General features: G+C 44.3%; 1 protein-coding gene across 36 annotated transcripts in view; it reads left to right on the forward strand.

The window, feature by feature from the left end:
* The first annotated feature begins 2768 nt into the window (after positions 1 to 2768).
* TCF7L2 (transcription factor 7 like 2) overlaps positions 2769 to 17662 on the forward strand; it is a 173387-nt gene continuing 158493 nt past the window's right edge. For 13 of the 36 annotated variants that reach the window (XM_038141195.1, XM_038141196.1, XM_038141197.1 and 10 more), the window contains exons 1-3: positions 2770 to 3670; positions 4008 to 4074; positions 4257 to 4381. In XM_038141195.1, the coding sequence (XP_037997123.1) occupies positions 3482 to 3670; positions 4008 to 4074; positions 4257 to 4381 (381 nt within the window). In that variant the 5' untranslated portion in view covers positions 2770 to 3481. Of the gene's footprint in view, positions 3671 to 4007; positions 4075 to 4256; positions 4382 to 17662 lie in introns of all 36 variants that reach the window. The other 23 variants (XM_038141206.1, XM_038141194.1, XM_038141200.1 and 20 more) reach the window with 6 other exon arrangements.

Consider the following 17662-nt stretch of genomic DNA (forward strand, 5'->3'; position numbering starts at 1 on the left):
ATCTGAGAACCTACTACTCAACAGCTTCTATTGACCCCTGGAGAGCTCTCACTTCCCTGACTGTGAAACAAATTGTTACATAAGGAGAAATGATACAAATCAGATGCACAAGCCATCCAAAGTGACTTGTACAACCTTCATTAAGCCCTGTTGGTTCAGTAACCATCTACAATCCTTGGACTTCACAACCACACTAGCTCTAGGCTGCAGTTTGAAAACAAACCCCTGGAAGTTTGCAAAAGGAAGAACTTGATAAAAACTCGGCAGCAGTTTCCTGGCCCTTCATGGGACTCCTCTGAATCCACCATGGGGGCAAAACCCCAGCTGCAGACACGTGCCCAGGAAACACCTTCCACAGCTGGGGCACAGTCCCTCACCCTTCCAGAGCCATCTTCCACACCCGGGACCACCCCTGGCACTGGGGCAAACAGCACTGAGCTCCCTTCTGGCAGAATTTACTCATGTGAGTAACATCGCTTGCAGAGCAGTCCGGGTGTGGCATCACCTCCACAAGTCACCTGTCAGTGATGTGACTCATGTGTGTGAGCCTCTACAGAATCGGGCCCTTCTTCTGCAACCAGCTTTGGGCAACAACTGGCTCTGTCCTGCACACTAACTTTTGATGGTGCTTACTAAGTAGTTAGCAACTATACTGGGACTGAAGCAAAAGCATGCTTGTTTAAAGAAAAATCCATAGCAGATTGTAAAAAGATCTTGGAAAAACAAAACAAAACAGTGCAACTGTTTTTGTTCATTTGGATCAAATTATAGCACATGGCCCTGCAAAATAAATAGGAGTCTGTCACATTTGTATTTCTAATCTCATATTGTTTTGGGATATAAAGGCATTTAAAATCAAAAAGCAAACAAAAATGGAGAATATTTGTTAAGGTGTCACTCTGCAAGGCACTAGTTTGCAGAGACAGTAAGTACATAATCAGGGGTAAATGGGGAGTGTGCATGCCCACAGACAGTTATTTAGTACAATTTCTGAAAGTAAAGAGCAAGTTAGTCAAAAGACCAGTGGAAAAAGAAACTGTTCAATGCATTTGTACATTGAGTTAACAGTGAAGTATTTCATTAGTCATGTTTTTACTTGGTGTCTTAAAATAATCCCTTTTCTGTCTCCATATTCCCACTTAGACATTGTTCACAGACTTATTTATTTATGAAGTCTGAAGGTTAGTCCCTACCTGCTGAGACTAATTAGCCCTGTTCTTTGTGTCCTATGCAATCCTGTCTGATTAAATGTACACATTTGTTTTACTTCTTTTCATGCTTCCTTTCACTCTACTTCTGCTTTACTGATTAATATTAAAGTTGTAAGTTGCAGTGATTTTTTTATTTCTATTTTGTCTGCATCTTTCCCTTTAGTATGCAAATTTCTATGTGAACTTTTTAATGCCTGAGAATTCGTGTTAGCCTTGTCGATCTCTGTATTATTATTTTTATTATTCTTTTTATAGAAGACAGTTTAGCTGAAACCCCCAAACTCTCTAAATATTGCATGACAAATTGGCTTTGTTTTGGAAACCCTATGTGCTGAATGACCCTTAGCATGAGCAGCAGGTTAGATTTCTGGAGGAATGTTTGGATTATTTAGTACAGCCTGTCCCTTGCTTTCAAACACCATTTCCATTAGGCAATTTACTAATTCCCATTGAAATTACTGTCTCCCCCCGCCCCCCTCCCCACTCCCCTCCTTTTGTTCCTTGCCCATGTTAAAGTTTCCAATTGACTCGTCCATTGTTACAATTTGTCACTGCTGGAAGATCAATTTGTTTCCTCCTTCCCCTCGCCACATTAGATTCGGGGAACAGATGCCATTTCTCGCATCCGCATGACTCCGCTCCCCATTTTGTGGCCGTGCAGGCGGAGCCCCGGCCGGACCGGGCAGCCCCCGGGCCGGGCTCCGCGCCCCGCGCCCGGACCGCGACCCCCCTTCTCTTTGATTCCCCCCCAGCAGCGTGATGTTTACGCCACCACAACTTTTCACTTCTGAAGTCTGGGAGTCCTTGATTCTCCGTCCTGCCATGCTAATTAACTTCTTAGCAGTCACATTCCTTTTCCTCCTCTCTCTCTTTTTTTTTTTTTTTTTTTTTTTTTTTTTACATCAAGGACCAGAAAACATTATGCCTTACTATAAGATAATTTGGAAATATCTGATCTTCAGCGAGTGATCTCACACATTTTCATCCTGCGTGTTATAACCATAATAAATGCAAGGACCAAGTGCTGCCCAAAAAAAAAAAAAAAAAAAAAAAAAAGGCTTTTACTATATTCTAGTGTTTATTATGATTGGAGTTTCTTACCTCCAACGAGTGGCATGAAAAATGTTAACGGTTTAAAAAAAGCACCCACCGCACCACCCTGCCGTCGCATGTACCCAAATAATAACACCAACATCCTTCAGGAGAAGCCGGGCTGCGGGGGGATGATATGTTTATTAATGTCCAGAATGTAAAAGTTGGCGCTCCCGGAGCGCGGAGTCAGGGACACCCGTTCGAGTGTTTTTCCCCTCGCTCCCCCCGTCCCGCAGCTCTGAGCTACGGCGCACAAATTTAAATTTTTTTTTTCTTTTTTTTCTTTCTTTTTTTTTTTTTTTGGCCAGCCTCTCCCCCCTCCTTTTGCGTGCCGGCCCCCCCAGCGGCGCCCCCGCCCCCGCTGCCCTCCCCTCGCGCTCCCGCTCCCATGCCAAAAAGGATCATTGTTAGTTTCCTACTTCCCCCACCCTCCTCCTCCCCCTCCCGCGCCCCAGACCTGTTTATTTATGCAGACGTCACCGGGGAGCCCCCGCCCTCTCCTGCATCTCATTAAGTGCCTGGTGTGTTTCTCGCTCCCTGTCAATAATCCCGGATCCCAGACTTCTCCGTTCCTCCGGATTTCGATCCCCCTTTTTCTATCTGTCAATCAGCGCCGCCTTTGAACTGAAAAGCTCTCAGTCCAACTTCAACTCACTCAAACCCGAGCGGCACAGGCTCCCCATATCCGCGGCGACTGCCCCCCCGTCACAGCTGACTTCTGGGCTTGGTTTGTTGCATTATTTTTTTTTTAACCCCCCTCCCCCCCCGCTGCTCCCCCCTCCCCACGGTTTATATATTTTTTATTATTATTAATTTTTCCGCGAGTGCGTGCGCGGGTGTGCGTGTGCGCGCAGTGCACGCCGAGCAGCTCCCGGGAAGAAAGAAAGAGAAAATCCCGAAGAAGGAAAGGAAGAAGCCTAAAGTCACTGGTGCAAAGGAGCAAAGAAGAGACATTTCCCTCCCCTCCTCCTCCCTCTTTTCCCCTCCCCAGGAGGAAAGAGAAGGGGAAAAAAAAAGAAACTTTCACCTTGGACTCCTCTTTTTTTGGTGCAAACTTTCCCCCCCCCCCTTCTTTTTCCTTCCCCCCCCCCATTCCCCTCCTTTTTTTTTTTTTTTCTTTTGTTTTTCCCCTTCCCCTTTTTGCAAAATTGCTGCTGGTGGGGTGAAGCAGGAGGAAAATGCCGCAGCTGAACGGCGGTGGAGGGGACGACCTGGGCGCCAACGATGAACTGATCTCTTTCAAAGACGAAGGGGAGCAGGAGGAGAAGATCTCCGAGAACTCCTCGGCGGAGAGGGATTTAGCTGATGTCAAGTCATCTCTCGTCAATGAATCAGAAACGAATCAAAACAGCTCCTCAGACTCGGAGGTACGGGGGAAGCCCCCCGCGGGGCCGTTTCGGGGCGGCGGGCGGGCGGGCGGGGGCCGCGCTGTGCCCGGGGCCGCGCCGGGGCCGGGGCCGGGGGCGCCGCGCCGGGTCCCGCTCCCGCCGGCGCCCAACTTTCTCCGCGGCACCAACTTGTAACGATGCCTTCTGTTTTGTTCTGTTTGTTTCCCCTTCCACCTTCTCCCCGCACCTCTCCCTTCTTTTTCGCCTTTCATTCCTCTTCTTCTCCCTTCTCCCCCCCACCCCCCAAAAAACATCCTCCCCACTCCAACCACCCCTTTCCCCAACTGCCCCACGCCGACCCCCGGCTTGCTCCCAGGCGGAGCGGCGGCCCCCGCCTCGGTCCGAAACTTTCAGAGATAAATCCCGGGAAAGTTTAGAGGAAGGTGAGTACGCGGGCCCGGCCGGCACCGCCGCCCGCCCCGCACCGCCGCCCCTCCGCCGGGCGCCCGGCTCCTCTTTTGGGGACACTTGCTAAAAAAACTTTTCCTTTCCCCCTCTCCTCCTTCTCTTCCCCCTGTTGCCCCCTTCCTTCCCCGCTCCCGCTCGTGTCTCCCCGCCATGTTAGCTGCGAAGAGGCAAGATGGAGGGTTGTTTAAGGGCCCACCATACCCGGGTTATCCCTTTATAATGATCCCCGACCTCAGCAGCCCGTATCTGCCCAATGGATCGCTCTCTCCGACGGCGAGAACGGTAAGTGCCTTTTTTTTTTCCCCCCTCTCTTTCCTCCCCCCCCGCTCCTTCCCCGGCTCCCGCCGCCGCCGCGCTCCCGGTGTCCCGCTCGCCCCGGCCCTGCCGCCGCCCCCTCCCCCGCGCCGCAAACTTTCCAAACTCCGCGGGCCGCGGCGGGAGGGGGATTGTTTACACTTCGCCATATTCCTTTTTTTTTTTTTTTCATTTTTTCCCCTTTTATTTCTTATTTTGTCTTTTTCTTATTTGTTGTTAATTTTTTTTTTACTTTCAGTTTTGTGGGCAGTTTTTTTTTTGAGCCCTTGTAACCTCCGCTGCGGGGGGGTTGGGGGTGGGGAAGGAAAAAAGCAAACAAATTCCAAACAACACCTATTTCAGCCTCAAAACAAAACTGGGCACAAATTTTAAAAAACTCAAGAAGTTTGCGTTTGGAGGTTTTTTTTTCCCCCCCCTCCCCCCTTTCCCTTCTCTCCCATCTCCTCTCCCCTTCCTTGGGAAGGGGGGTTGTCTTCTCCCGGCCGAGCCTGCGATCCGCTCCTCCAAACTCCTCGTTTTCCATGGTGATCCGTCGCCTTCTGCCCTCCTCCGTGGCGGCTGGGCCGGCTCCCCCTCCCCTTTCCTCCCCCTTAACCCTCTCCTGCCCTCGCCCGCCCCGGCCTGCGGGAGCGGCGATTTCATTGTGCCCCTTCGGGCCGTGGGTGCCGCGAGTTGTGCTCGGGCTCAGCCCGGTCCGGCCGCCCCGATCCGCGCCCCGCGGCGTGCGGGGGCCGAGCGCCGCTGCCCTGCCCGGCGGGGCCGGGGCCGTGCCCGGGGAGCGGCTCCGTCCCGGTGCGGAGCGGGGGGAGCCGCGCTCAGGGCACAGGGCTGAGTCCGGAAACAACTCGCCTGGCTTGGCTCTGGCAACAACAACAGCAGCGCAAAAAATAATCAGACAAGTCGAGCAAAATTCCTCTTGGAAGTATGCTGGCAGGAAAACAATTTGCTGAAAGCGTCCGGTTTTTTGTTGTTGGGTTTTTTTTTGTCTTTTTTTTTTTCTTTTCACTCCTAACTCGGGGTTCACTGGAGGGGGGTGAAGGTCTGTGTGTGCCTGCAGCTGGAGCGAGGTTTAGCCCAGATGCCAGGAAACTTTGGGGTCTATGGTGGGTTTATAGTCCCCGCTCGTAGTGTCACCCACGGTGTGCTCTACTCTGACATCAGATTTCTCAAGTGTCACCTTTCCTTTTTTTAAAGAGTTTAAAAATTTTTCATTTTGGATGGTTTAATCCGCTGGGACTTGCAAACACCACTGATTCCTACCGATGGCTTTAGCGTTGCTGTTTTGTTTCTTCTGGGTGTTTCTGAGTCTGCAGCGTTCCCACCATCACCATGTGTGTTTATACACTTTTTTTTTTTCCTTGTGGTAACACGAGATAGCGATTTACAATAATAGATCTACTGTTGGGTAGATGTTGAAGCCGTACTAATGACTGAGGGCTTGGACAACTTCAGTATATCAGATCTACAAGTGTTTTAAAGCATTAAAATATTAAACATCGGGTCAGTCTTGTTTTCACTTAGTAAAACGTCAGTAGACACAGATTAGCAAATGTAGAGTGACAGGGAGGTTGTGAGGAAGGTTTTCTGACTTTGCATATGTTTGGGACTGTGGCAGAGTTTTATTTTGGAAGCTTGTGAGGCTCTTTTTGTGAGGAGGTGATTTCTGGGACAGTAGCAGAGGGGTGACTGCAGTTTGCAATTGTAATGATGGGGAGGGGAATTCAGGGGATGAATGCATTATATTTTTTCTTTTGAATATGGTCACCCACATGTATATGGATGATGGTGATAAATTCCAAATTCCATAAGTACCAGAATCCAGATGGCAAAACAATCTTTGTTCCAAATCACTTTGTTACGAATTGTGAAGCTTTGTATTCCTTTTTTTTTTTTCCCCTCGTTTTTTACCTTCAATGCATTCCACTGTTCCAAGTGCAGACTAATCGGAAGCACACCTCTGCTGCCTTTTTTTTAGAGCATTTTTCTTACAACAGCTCCAGCTCTTTTTTTCCTCATTACGTTTATTACAGATCCCTTTTTCCTTTAGCATGTGGGGTAGGATCCTTCAGCAGTTAGCTCTCCTGGAGCATTCCTCCCTTTGCTTCCCCACCGTTAAAAAAGGCCTCCGTAGGAATGTTGGGTTCGTGTGAATTAAAGGTGCTGTACAAAAGCTTACAGGTTGGTTTATTGTTGGTGTAGCAGGTGGCCTGCTTGTGTTATCAGATGAATTCTGAAAGGATATTTCCACACTCAATAGGCAATTTTCTTATTTCCACATCCAGGCTCCAGCAACCTTCTCCTATCTTCTTAACCTTATTCTTTCACATTCCGTATGCTTGTTTGTTTGCCTGCCACTTAATTATAGCCAGGAAAAATTAAAGTTGTTTATTTAGGCCTGAGAGCAGAATATTATAAAGATTCAGCGGGATAGCTGTTGTCTGTCACACACTATTTTTAGGTGGATTCTAGTTCTCTGCTGTACCAGCTTTCAATTCCAGATGAACTAGATCTTTCTCTTTCCTGTTTGATTTTATTTTATTTTTAAATACGCGCTGGAAAGGTATAGATGCTTCTGCATAATTACGAATTTTATTTTTATTTATGTAGTTTTTCCTGGAGCCATATTTGTTGAGTGTCAGAGCATGCAAGGTAAAGAGGTGATGCAGATACGTAGCAAAATTGTTTTTCTTTTCCTTTTGCTGTTGTACAATCTTAAAAGTCTGTGGGTGTGGTTTTTTTGTTGTGGTTTCTTTTTTCCTGGATTTTTTTTTGTTGCTTTATTTGGGGGTGGAGTGGGGTCATTGTGTTTTTTAAATGTACCTGTAATTGTCTGTTCAAGAGCAAACTTGTGGGCAGCAATTTCTCCTTTACTGCTTCAGGAATGTGAAGAATTATGAAGCATCATAAAATCTGCTTATGAGGAATAATATTTTCTCAAGGATAATGCTTTAAATACTGCAAACTCTTTATCAAGGTTGATAGGAATAATTTTATTTTTAAAAATCCAAGCTTTTTTGCATGCTAATCTTGCTTTTGATAGAATACAGCGGTGGGCTTATGAGAATAGATGTTATTAAGTAGAGTTCCAGTCAAATAGTAATGAAGTGATGCATCTGAGAGCACCAGTTCCATCCCTGCACTTGTGGAGGGACTGGGGTGGCTGCATGTTATGGATAATAAAGGAGACTGTTTTTCTTTCAGAGTTGGAAAATGTAGAAGTGGTGTACTTGATTTTTAGCTTAAATTTGGAGCTTGGTTAATGGTTTTGGTAAGCAAATAGATGCAGTGTAATGTGAGAAAACCCTGCTGGCAGAGGCTCTTATTTTTACTAGTGCTGTGGCATCTTCCTTTCCCCTAAGTTGCTGCTGGCTGAGTGGGACTGTAGGGATAAGCTTATGTTTAGCCCCGAAGTTTGGGAGTTGGGAATAGCTGTGGTGGGGAGTAGCCCCATCGCCTTGATTTTTATGTTTAGGAGGAAATATTTTTTATTAATCGCCTTGAAAAATTGTTGTTTTTCTTTAGCTACGGAATGAAACAATGTAATCCTTCGTAATACAAAAGCTTTAGACCCTGGGGTGTGAAGGGTTAATGGTGGTCCTTTTTTTTTTCCCCTCCCTCCAATTGTTTTGACAACACTTTTCAAAGTGTGACATTCCAAGCCCTTGCAATACAATGTAATATTACTGTAATTACACAGGTCATTACATTTTAAATAGAGAACAATAAAATGCTTATCGCCCTGAAAAAGAACAGGTGTTCTTGCCCTTCTTTGGTGTTTATGCTAATTGTTTTTCATCTCCTTCAGAAATATTTATGGCTGGAGTGTTAAGGTTTCAGTCTCGATGTGACAATATTAATTCTTTACTAATCTTTATGGCTGAGGTTTAATGTCTGCAGTATGGATTATAGTATTAATGTCCACCAACTAGTTTAATAATGTAGATACAACTTAATATGTCAGCACTTTGGTACTTTATGATACAGAGCCATTCAGTGGAGAGTGAATTATTTGCTTTGTTAAAAAAAAATGAATGGACTTGCTTTTAATAAAGTTTCTGGACTTGTGTAAAAACAAGCTGTTAAATAAGAACTGATGATCCTGTAGTGTAAATCAAATGGAGCCTCCATAAAAGAAACTTTCCTTGTGCTTAATTAGGTAGATTGCTGAATCACTCTGCTATAGCATTAGCATAGCTGGTATACAGTGGCAAACAGACTGTGTTTGTTAACTTACTTGTAGTAAAGAAGCTGATTTATTTTAAAGCTATGCTTTTTTTTTCTTTTTTTTTTTCTTTCTTCTTTTCTTTTTTTTTTTTTTTTTTTTTTTTTCTTGATAAGATTTTATTCTGGAGCAAATGCTGCAGTGCTTACTCCTTCAGTTTCTCTTCAGGGGGCTATGAAAATTAGTTAGAGAAAAGTTTCATGTTTCTGGGACCTTGCAAAACAATATAATGCAGTACTGTTACTTGAGTGTACAGGATAATTGCAGGACTGCACTTCATTAAAAATAATATTTGCTTTGGAAATCGAACAATTTTAATAGGTGCACCAGTGGCTGATCTGTAGTGAAAAAAAATAGAGTAGATGCCTTTCCAGGTTTTTTGAATGCGTTCATACAACGACTGAGGATGTTGAATAGGGTGGTGTGGTTTATTTTTTCCCTTCTTCCCCTTCATTTTTTGTTCAAGCAAGTATGTGCTGATTTGTCAGCTGAAGATGGAGGGGGGGAAGGAATATGTTGCAGCTTTCACTGGCACTTGTAAACCAGAATGTAGGTAAAAATGTTTTAAATTTGTCAAGACTTTCATGAGTGGGCCCCAAAATCAGATAAAAAATGTGGTGTAGAGAAAAAGGACAGCTGCAGATTTTTTGTGTGGACGTGTGTTTCTGTACCATGACTAAAAACTCTAAGGACCTTTTCCCAGCTGTCTGGGAGTTATGTGGAAGTTGGATTATTGGCAGTTAAGCATGAGACAACCTGGATTTAGCAAATGCTCTCCTACACAGGAAGCAGATGACATTATCCTGGGGGAAGGGAGGAGATCCTTCTCCAGGCACAGCCTGGGGGGAGACGCCTGCTCCCCCCAGCCTCAGAGCAGCCAAAAACGAGGGCTGGCGATAGGCACGTAGAAATATAACAGCGGTCGGGTTGTCAGCTTGGGTTTTTTTCAGGGCTTTTTGGTGAAATCAGACACTTTCCTTGCACATTGGGGCTGTTGTGAGAAGTTTTGCTTTGGAGGGAGTTGTGAGCTTTGGGGGGATGTTTAAAGCTGTGTTCCCTGGGTGTCTCCTTAGTCCCATGTCCTGGCAAATATGTAAGTAAGCCTTAAAACTTTGACTTTTAATTGGGCACATTTGTGAAGGAAATGGTTAATTTTACAACCAAAGGCAAACTTGCACCTCGATAGGTCTGCTGAAAGAAATGTGCCACAGTCGTTTGCTGGCAAGCACGGCAGGGTCATAAATCCACGGGGTTTATTTACAGCCTATAACACTTATGAATGTTAAGATATTTGACGCCACGCTGGCCTTATAATATCCAAGGTCCACAGACACTGGCAGTGGGTCAAATTTCTTTCACTAATTATAAGCAATGAGAGATGAAGTGTGGTGCTGGGGGTGTGTGGGGGAGATATGGAAATCTTTTCTCTCCCCACCTAAAAGCGAAGAATATTTCTGCTGCTCCTCCCAACTGCTGCTTTATGTTTGTGCTTTTTTTTTTTTTCTTACGTAGGCTCCGAAGTTTATAATTAACGCTTGTGGTGCTGTAGAGGCTGGGCAGTGGGTGATGCAGCCAGGCTGAAGCAGGGATGAAGTTTAGCACAGCTCATGTCCTTTACAGAGGTCTCAGCAGTATTGTGCAGCATTTCCTAGATACCGGCACAAGCAAACATTTAAAGACAGATGACACCTGGAAATGTCCTTTAATTTTCTCACATACCGCTGAGCTGGGGATGAAAAAAAAAAAAAACAAACCTGCCTCGGGTTTTATGCAGAAGGAGGATGCTTGGAAATAGATATATTAGACTGGTTTGTGTGTACAAAACAGGGCCTCTTAGAAAGCAGCAAAAGCCCACGTTAAGGGAAAACATGCGCTGAATGAATGAAGATGTTGAGGTTAGAGGCAGCTTTTAGGGGAGAAGCCCTGTGTCCTGCTGGAAGGGACAATGTGGGATGGACGTGTAGGTCAGCGTGGAGGGGAGCAGGGGGACGTGCACAGGGTGGTGTTTTGGGAGGGGTTAACTGGGGGGAGGCACTGCGAGAGCAGGGGGGGCCACTGGAGAGTAATTGGAGGACAAAGGAGGGATGTTGGAGCGGGAGAAGAAATTGTAGAAACTTGGGGGGGGGCAGGGGGGGAAACGCCAGTATTTGAATGGATGGTTGGAGGGGAAGCTTGGGATCTGGGGATTGACTCTTAAACGTCATTAGAGTCTGGGGCCCGAGAAGAAACATGCTAGGCTCAGCGGAGCTCCTTGTTCCCGGCTCACTCCCCATTACACACGCTTTGCTAGAGTGGACAGTCAGATTTGAAGTGCTGCTGTCTTGTCTGTGCTGGGGGTGTATGTGTTTTAACAAGAAAATGTGATTACTCAAATATGCCTAGGTATTACTTTTAGCTTTAATTTCTGCAGCAGTTGATTTCAGGTTCCCCCTAGGTTGCTGTTGTGCTTGGAGACTAATTTAAGAAAAAGGCTGGGTTATGTGTGTGGTGGAAAGCTGCACTCCTTTAGCCATATGTTTTTCTTCTAGAGCCATGTAAAGCCTGACTTTAAAAAAAAAAAAAAAAGAGAAAAAAAAAGAGGGGGCTGTCAATTCAGCTCTTCCACAAATAGCTGTACAGTTTTGTTGAAGGTTTTATGCATTTCCCTAATCAATGGAGCGCTGTGACTTATTAGCCCCCAGGGACAGATCCGAATCCCCCAGCACTGCGCTGCAAAGCTGGTGTGGTATTGTACCTTTTTAACAGGTTATCAACAAGGATGTTCCTCTCATTCCCAAGATGCTTCCCACCTCCTCCAGCATCTCCCCCCTGTGATTCTTTCCGGCAAAAAAATCTGTTCAGTCTCACGCCTTTGTTTTAGGTTGGCTAAACCCTCGACCCTTATTCTTTGTGGGGTCACGCTCAGGCAACTGGGCAGTGCTGAATGAGTTAAGTCGCTGGCTGAAGTTTGGCTTCATGCAACTAAATTTGAGGCCTGGTAGGCATTAGCAGGGCACAGCACATTTACAGAGCTTAATTAGTACGCGCTGTAATTGTTCATGGTCTGCCAGAAGGAGTAATGTTCAGGAAAAGTGGAGTCGTTCTTCTGCAGTCTTTAGTTTTAAAACGATAAATCACTTGCATATTTGTGCAGTGATTCAAATGGAGCTGAGACCTCTCCATCTCAACATGTGGTAAATTGTAAAGTCAATGAATTGCAGATGTAGGGTACAGCAGATTCTCTAAGAAAATGCAGAATGAATGGGAACGGGTGATGCTATAAATACGTACTGAGAAGATAACTGGGTTTCTGCTTGCTGTGCCAAATATGATAAACTAAAGATATTAGCAGTTTTGTTCTAAATGTATTTATTTTAAATATCTTTAAACTAAGTGTAGGGGTACCATGTTACTTCACTTAGTGAGGTTTTTATTAATGTTCCAGAACAATAGGTTTCATATGGAAATGCGTGTGATAGCCGTATTAATATAAATTAATTCGTCATGGGTAATACTGTAGCTGTTACTGGAGGAGTTTATAGTGCTGGGACACTTTAGAGTGTGGCTGCAGCAACTTACAAGAAATGTTGTGGTAGAGGATGCCTCTATATCCTAGTTGAGGGAGGTACTGGGATTGTTATGTATCTCACCATAGCATTTTCTATCTGCCTGTGATTCCTTCCACCTTCAGAGAGACTTTTTGGGTGCACTAATCCAACAGCCTAAAGCCTATATTTAAAAAGCAAAACACAAACAGAACTGTGTGCTACAGATTGACATCGTAAATGCTTCGTATTGTTTCTTTTGCCCTTTTTTTTTTTTTTTTCAATGCGGAGAATGTGTGTCACTCTTACTGCTGTGAAATCTTGTCTTCCTTGGGCTTGGTCCAAGATCCATTGAAGTCAGTGGAAAAAAGGCTTCTATTAATAACGAAGGGCTTTGCATCAGGCCCCGTGTGTCTTGAACCAATGGCCAAGTTCTTCAAAAGTGGATGAAGGCATTGAGAATGCCAAACTCAACTAAATATGATATTGATGTATAGCTCCTTCGTCATAGTCTTTTGCTCCTGGAGGAGGGGGGGGTGGGGGAAGTCAAGTTACATTTCCAGTGGTGCATTCTTGAATGAGCTCCTGCTTCTGCAGTATTTCCCGCAGAAGTGTGGAGCATCCTGGCAGGATCAGGGCTTGGTCCGAGGCTGTGTTGCATGTCAGTTCTGCTTTTCTAATATGAGTAGGTGGATTTGTATGGAAGTTGTAAAAGTTAATGATTGTTCTCTGACTCATATGCTGCTGGCTTCAGCAAAGAAGAAATGATGACAGGAAAATGATAGAAATTATAGGAGCCAAGTAGGCTTTGAGTGGAGAATGGATTTATGTTGTTTGAAGTGCCTTTGCTGCTTGGTGAAGGAAGTGCAAGGAGGGAGAAGATGGGAGGGCAGTATCTTTTCGGGGTCAGATGTTTTGGGTACCAAACTCCTGCAGGCGTTCAGGTAGGAAGTGAGGCTGCGTTCAGGAGGGACTCTTGTTGGACTTCACCATTTTGTTCTTCCTACTGACACAATTAGTCCTGCCTAACTGTTCTCCCCTCTTGGCAGAACAGGTTTTAGTGCCCTAGGCTCCATGGGAAGTACAATTGCATGCCTATGGCTACTGAGTATGAATATATAAATGTGCTCAACTTGTGTGTATCTCACAGCTCTGTAGGTCTTTCCAAACTATCTGTGGCATGAAAGATGCTGTATACAACAAAATCATTCTCTGCTGCTTAATTCACTACTGGTGGTGATGCAGCAGAGACACCAAAAAAAAAAAAAGTCCAAAAGGAGGATGTGGGAAGTAATAAAGTAATAGAAATTGCCAATCTGAAAATACTGCAAAAGGACATTCAGGGGAATATGAGAGATTCTTGGATGTTGATACAATAGAAACAAATTGTTCTATTTTAAGAAAGGGAAAAATAGAGCAAGAAAAGGTGGAGGCGTACCTCTTGGAGCACTTCCGAACTCCCACTGGAGTCAGTGACTCCTTAAATAATGATCTGGAAAAGTCTGAGACTGTAGGCTTTTCTGTTCTGGAGAAAAGCTGCTACATTGATTTCTGTTTTTAACTGATAGTAATATTTAATAAAGGTTCTCTTGGAACTGCTTTAAACCCTAGCCTGAATAATTTTAACTTGGTTAAATGAGTGAACTGGTTTGGGAGCATGGACAGTATGAGGTTTGCATTGGCTTAATTAGATTTAAGAGATTTATAAAAGCAGGACCACTACTCTGACATAGGCAAGGTCTGGAAGTCGGCGTATAGATGATGCATTGATCTACACCCAGGCTGAACAGACAGCTATTGAAACTGCTCCATTATAAATGTTTGCCAATATTAAAGAATCCAAGGGAAGGTATGACCTTGAATGAACACATCAGGAGAATAAGTCAGTGTTTCTATCTTTGTTTTCTACGGGACATTTACAGGAAGGTTTTCTCCCTTTCAGTGGAGTTACAGATTGTAGTTGTCTGTGTGAAAGTCAAGTTGAGATTTTTATTATTATTAACCAAATGTCTCAGTTTGCTTCAATCCCTGTTACATTCTCTCATGGGATTTTTATTAATTCTTAAACTACATCATAAAAATGTAGTTTAAATCATGCCTCTGTCAATTAAAATTAAAGAAGGTACTTACAGGAGCTAGTCACAAACATAACTGCTGCATTGGTCACAAACCTCTGTGTAAAGAATATCCACAGAGCTTATTTTATCTGGATAGCAGCTAAATATCTTTACAATCCCCAGGGTTATTAAAGGCCAAGTGCTTGGTACATGTAGTTAGTTTATTTTCCATTGTATTCTGTTGCTGGACTACAGTACTTAAAAGTACTTTGTTTTTTATTTCATAAAAGTGAAATTAAATTAAATATAAAAAGTGAAAACCAGAACCTGGATGTCACTGGGTGGTTGTAAATGGGAAGTAGTGAGTTGCTGTGCTGCTGGTGTGCCCAAATGTGGGCACTGGACTGGCTGCGCAGGTACATCTGTGTATATGCATGTGATGTATATTATCCTTGAACACATACTTGGTTATCAGGTGTCTATTCAATTTTAATTGACAATATGAGATTCCTGTGGTTGCTCTGTGCACAGATTGCCTTGGGGCTCTACAGGGTTTGTGGGAAGAAAAGCCTTGACAAGTTTCCATTAAGCCCTGAATCAGGCAGTTGGAAAAGAGGAGAATGAAAGGAGCTGAAAAGAGGGACAACTTGTTAGTGTTGCATTCTGCGTTTGCAACGAGAAACCTCTTTTAGACAAGAGTGGTTCTCAGGCCAAGAATTTCAAACTCGCGGAGAAACCTGTCCAGAGCACAAAAGTTGTTTGAACGGGGTGCAGAATTGTCACAGTAATTAGAGCAATCTCCGTTTACTGAGTGGCAGCCTTTATAAAGGACAGGGGATAAAGGGTTCAAATTCATCTTTCTCCCTCTGATTCACTTCTGATGAACTGCCTCTGTGTATGTATGTGTATATGAAGGAGTGTGTGTGTGTGGCCACATTTTCAGCTACTCATCATTTGATTGTCTGTGTTTAAAAAGAAGAAGGACTTAGGTTTCTTCTTCCTGCCTTCAATGGCATTTTTAGGCATTTTTTTTTAAAATTTTAATTTTTTTTTTGTTTGGGGGGGGTTTTGCTGCTGTCATTTGATTTACCAGAATAAGAGGATGCTTGGGAAAATGCACTTGTACTGTGGTGGAGGGGGAGCCCCAAATATTTCTCTGTTGATTTCTGCTCTTACTCAGTCCTGCATATTTGACTCCTAGGAGCAGTCCCATTATTTTTAAAAGGATTACTTGTGGAAGCAAGAAAAGTGAATGGATAAGGCTTGGGCCCTTGAAGTTTATCCTCTTGCTGCTGCAAGGTCTGTCCAGAACTACTGAATCAGCTGGAGTTTTGCCATTGCTCTTATTAGGAGAAGGATCAGGCCCGTGGATTACATGAGACTGAGTCTTGTGAGCAAGCCAAATAAAACTGTTAAAATCAGGATTGTTTTTGTGCACGATGCAGGAGTGTCTGGAGGACTCAGTCTAGGCTCCTCTTGGTCAGACACTGCACAGAGAAAAATGGGAGTGAATGAGTGAGTGAGCAGTGTGGGTGTTCTTGCCCCAGGAAGAAAATGTGACTGCTGAATTTCCTGTATGCCTTTACTTCTAAAGAAAAGAAAATACCAAGCTCCTTGGGTTCCTTAAGTAATCATCCTGGGTGTAATGTTGGTAATTTCAATTCCATTTAAATAGGCTGCTTAGGCTCTGTGATTGCCTTTCATTTGTTCTCCCCAAAATAATGTTAGGATCTCCACCTTAAGGTTTGGAGCTTGCAACCTTGGCTAATTTACTTAATCATTTAGTCAGTGTTATGTTTCTCCCCTTCATTCACCTCTACATCTGAATGCAGAGGGAGGGAGAGAGGAGCCATTTAGGCCTGTGTCTTCACTCTGTCTTGTGTTTCTCTGTATCACACTGCCTTGAAGCCCTCTGGCATGGTCAGGTGCTCTGTTGGCACCCTGTGAGTGCTGTATGTCTCCTCCCCTCTTCTCTTCTGGAGACCTGGCATTAGCCACCAACTGCAGTGAATTCCTAAGGTATGGATGGACCAGAGGGTAAAGGAAGGTCTTGCTGCTGATTATGGATACAATTTTCACAGCCATGACTATTTAACAATGTATCTCAGAGATCATGTGTTCTTATGTAGTTTGATTTTTTTTCCCTTCATCCCCCTTCAGTTACTTTCCACTTGATGATGATGATGAAGAATTTGGCTAGATCTCCTTATGTTTTAGCCAAAAGCAGACTTCTTTTTTTCACATGGTTGTGCCCTAAGATGAAAAACTATGGAAAAATTACTTGTCTTGGAGCTTGCATTTCAAAAATGCCTATTAATGTTCAGCAGCATGTGCTCCTCCAGTTCAGTTGCCCCATCTGTGAGCATGGTGTGTGAATGTGGCAGGGCTTTCTGATCATGGGGAAGTTGTCTTGGAGTGGTGGAGTTGGGAGACGTTGATATTCCTGGAAGTAATGCTGAATTGCTTGTGCAGTGTTGGAGCATAGAGTGGGGTTTGTCTGTTGGACAATGCCGTAGTCAGGTTGAACAGTGTCTCCATTTTTAGATGATGCTATTTTGTCTCAACCATTGATGGTTTGCAGACCAATTGTGATGTCTACCATCCTGAAAGAGTACCAGTGTGGTACTAATTGTACCAGGACCAATTGTTGTTGAGAATGTACTTGTTGCAAATGATGGACCTCTCTTGAACATGGCTTTCTCAATCTAAGCCCTTGTCCATTATTTTCTCAGCTGGTAATTGATTTCTTGGTTTGGTAATTTGTCAGTAATGGACATGTCTTCAGTGTTAAGTTCTCTGTAGTAATTCTGCATCACTGAGGAGTAATTGCTGGCCCTATAAAGTCACCAATCTCATTTGTTTGCCAGGTGGATAACATTTCCCATTAGACTGGACTGTTGTGACCAAGTTATCCATCACAACAAAGCCTGATCATGTCTGCAGTCCATGTCTTGGCTATGGCTTGGTGCATGGAGAAAGAGGGCTGGAGGAAGCTGATTTGAAGTGGTGGTTGCAAGCCAGAGCTCATGACAGCAACAGAAAGCTTTTATATGATTTTACAGCTGTGTAAAATCCAGTTCAGCCTGGAAGAGCAGCTGTCAAGTTTAGTTGAGGTGGCAACACAAAGCAGCTGATGTCCTCTTCTTGTTGTGTGACATTTCCTCAGTCCTGCTTTTCTGCCTGGCCCTGTTTTGCTTCTCTGCCTGCTGTTGGTGTTGTTTCTGACTGGAGAAGCAGTTTGGAGGTGCTTCCCTTCCTGGGAGCTGGTGGTGCAAAGCCCTGGTCCTGCACATGCTCTGGGCTTTCCTCCTTACCAGCCCTCTGAGGAATTGTCTTCAGCCCAGCTGGGTCTGTGCTTTTGGGCTTGTAGGATCATGGCCTAAATAGTGATCCCATGAGGAAGCTTATAAAGTTTATTTTGGAAGAAAAATACTTGGTGAAGCAG

This window comes from Motacilla alba, chromosome 6 (assembly GCF_015832195.1).
Source record: "Motacilla alba alba isolate MOTALB_02 chromosome 6, Motacilla_alba_V1.0_pri, whole genome shotgun sequence".
Classification (NCBI taxonomy): Eukaryota; Metazoa; Chordata; class Aves; order Passeriformes; family Motacillidae; genus Motacilla; species Motacilla alba.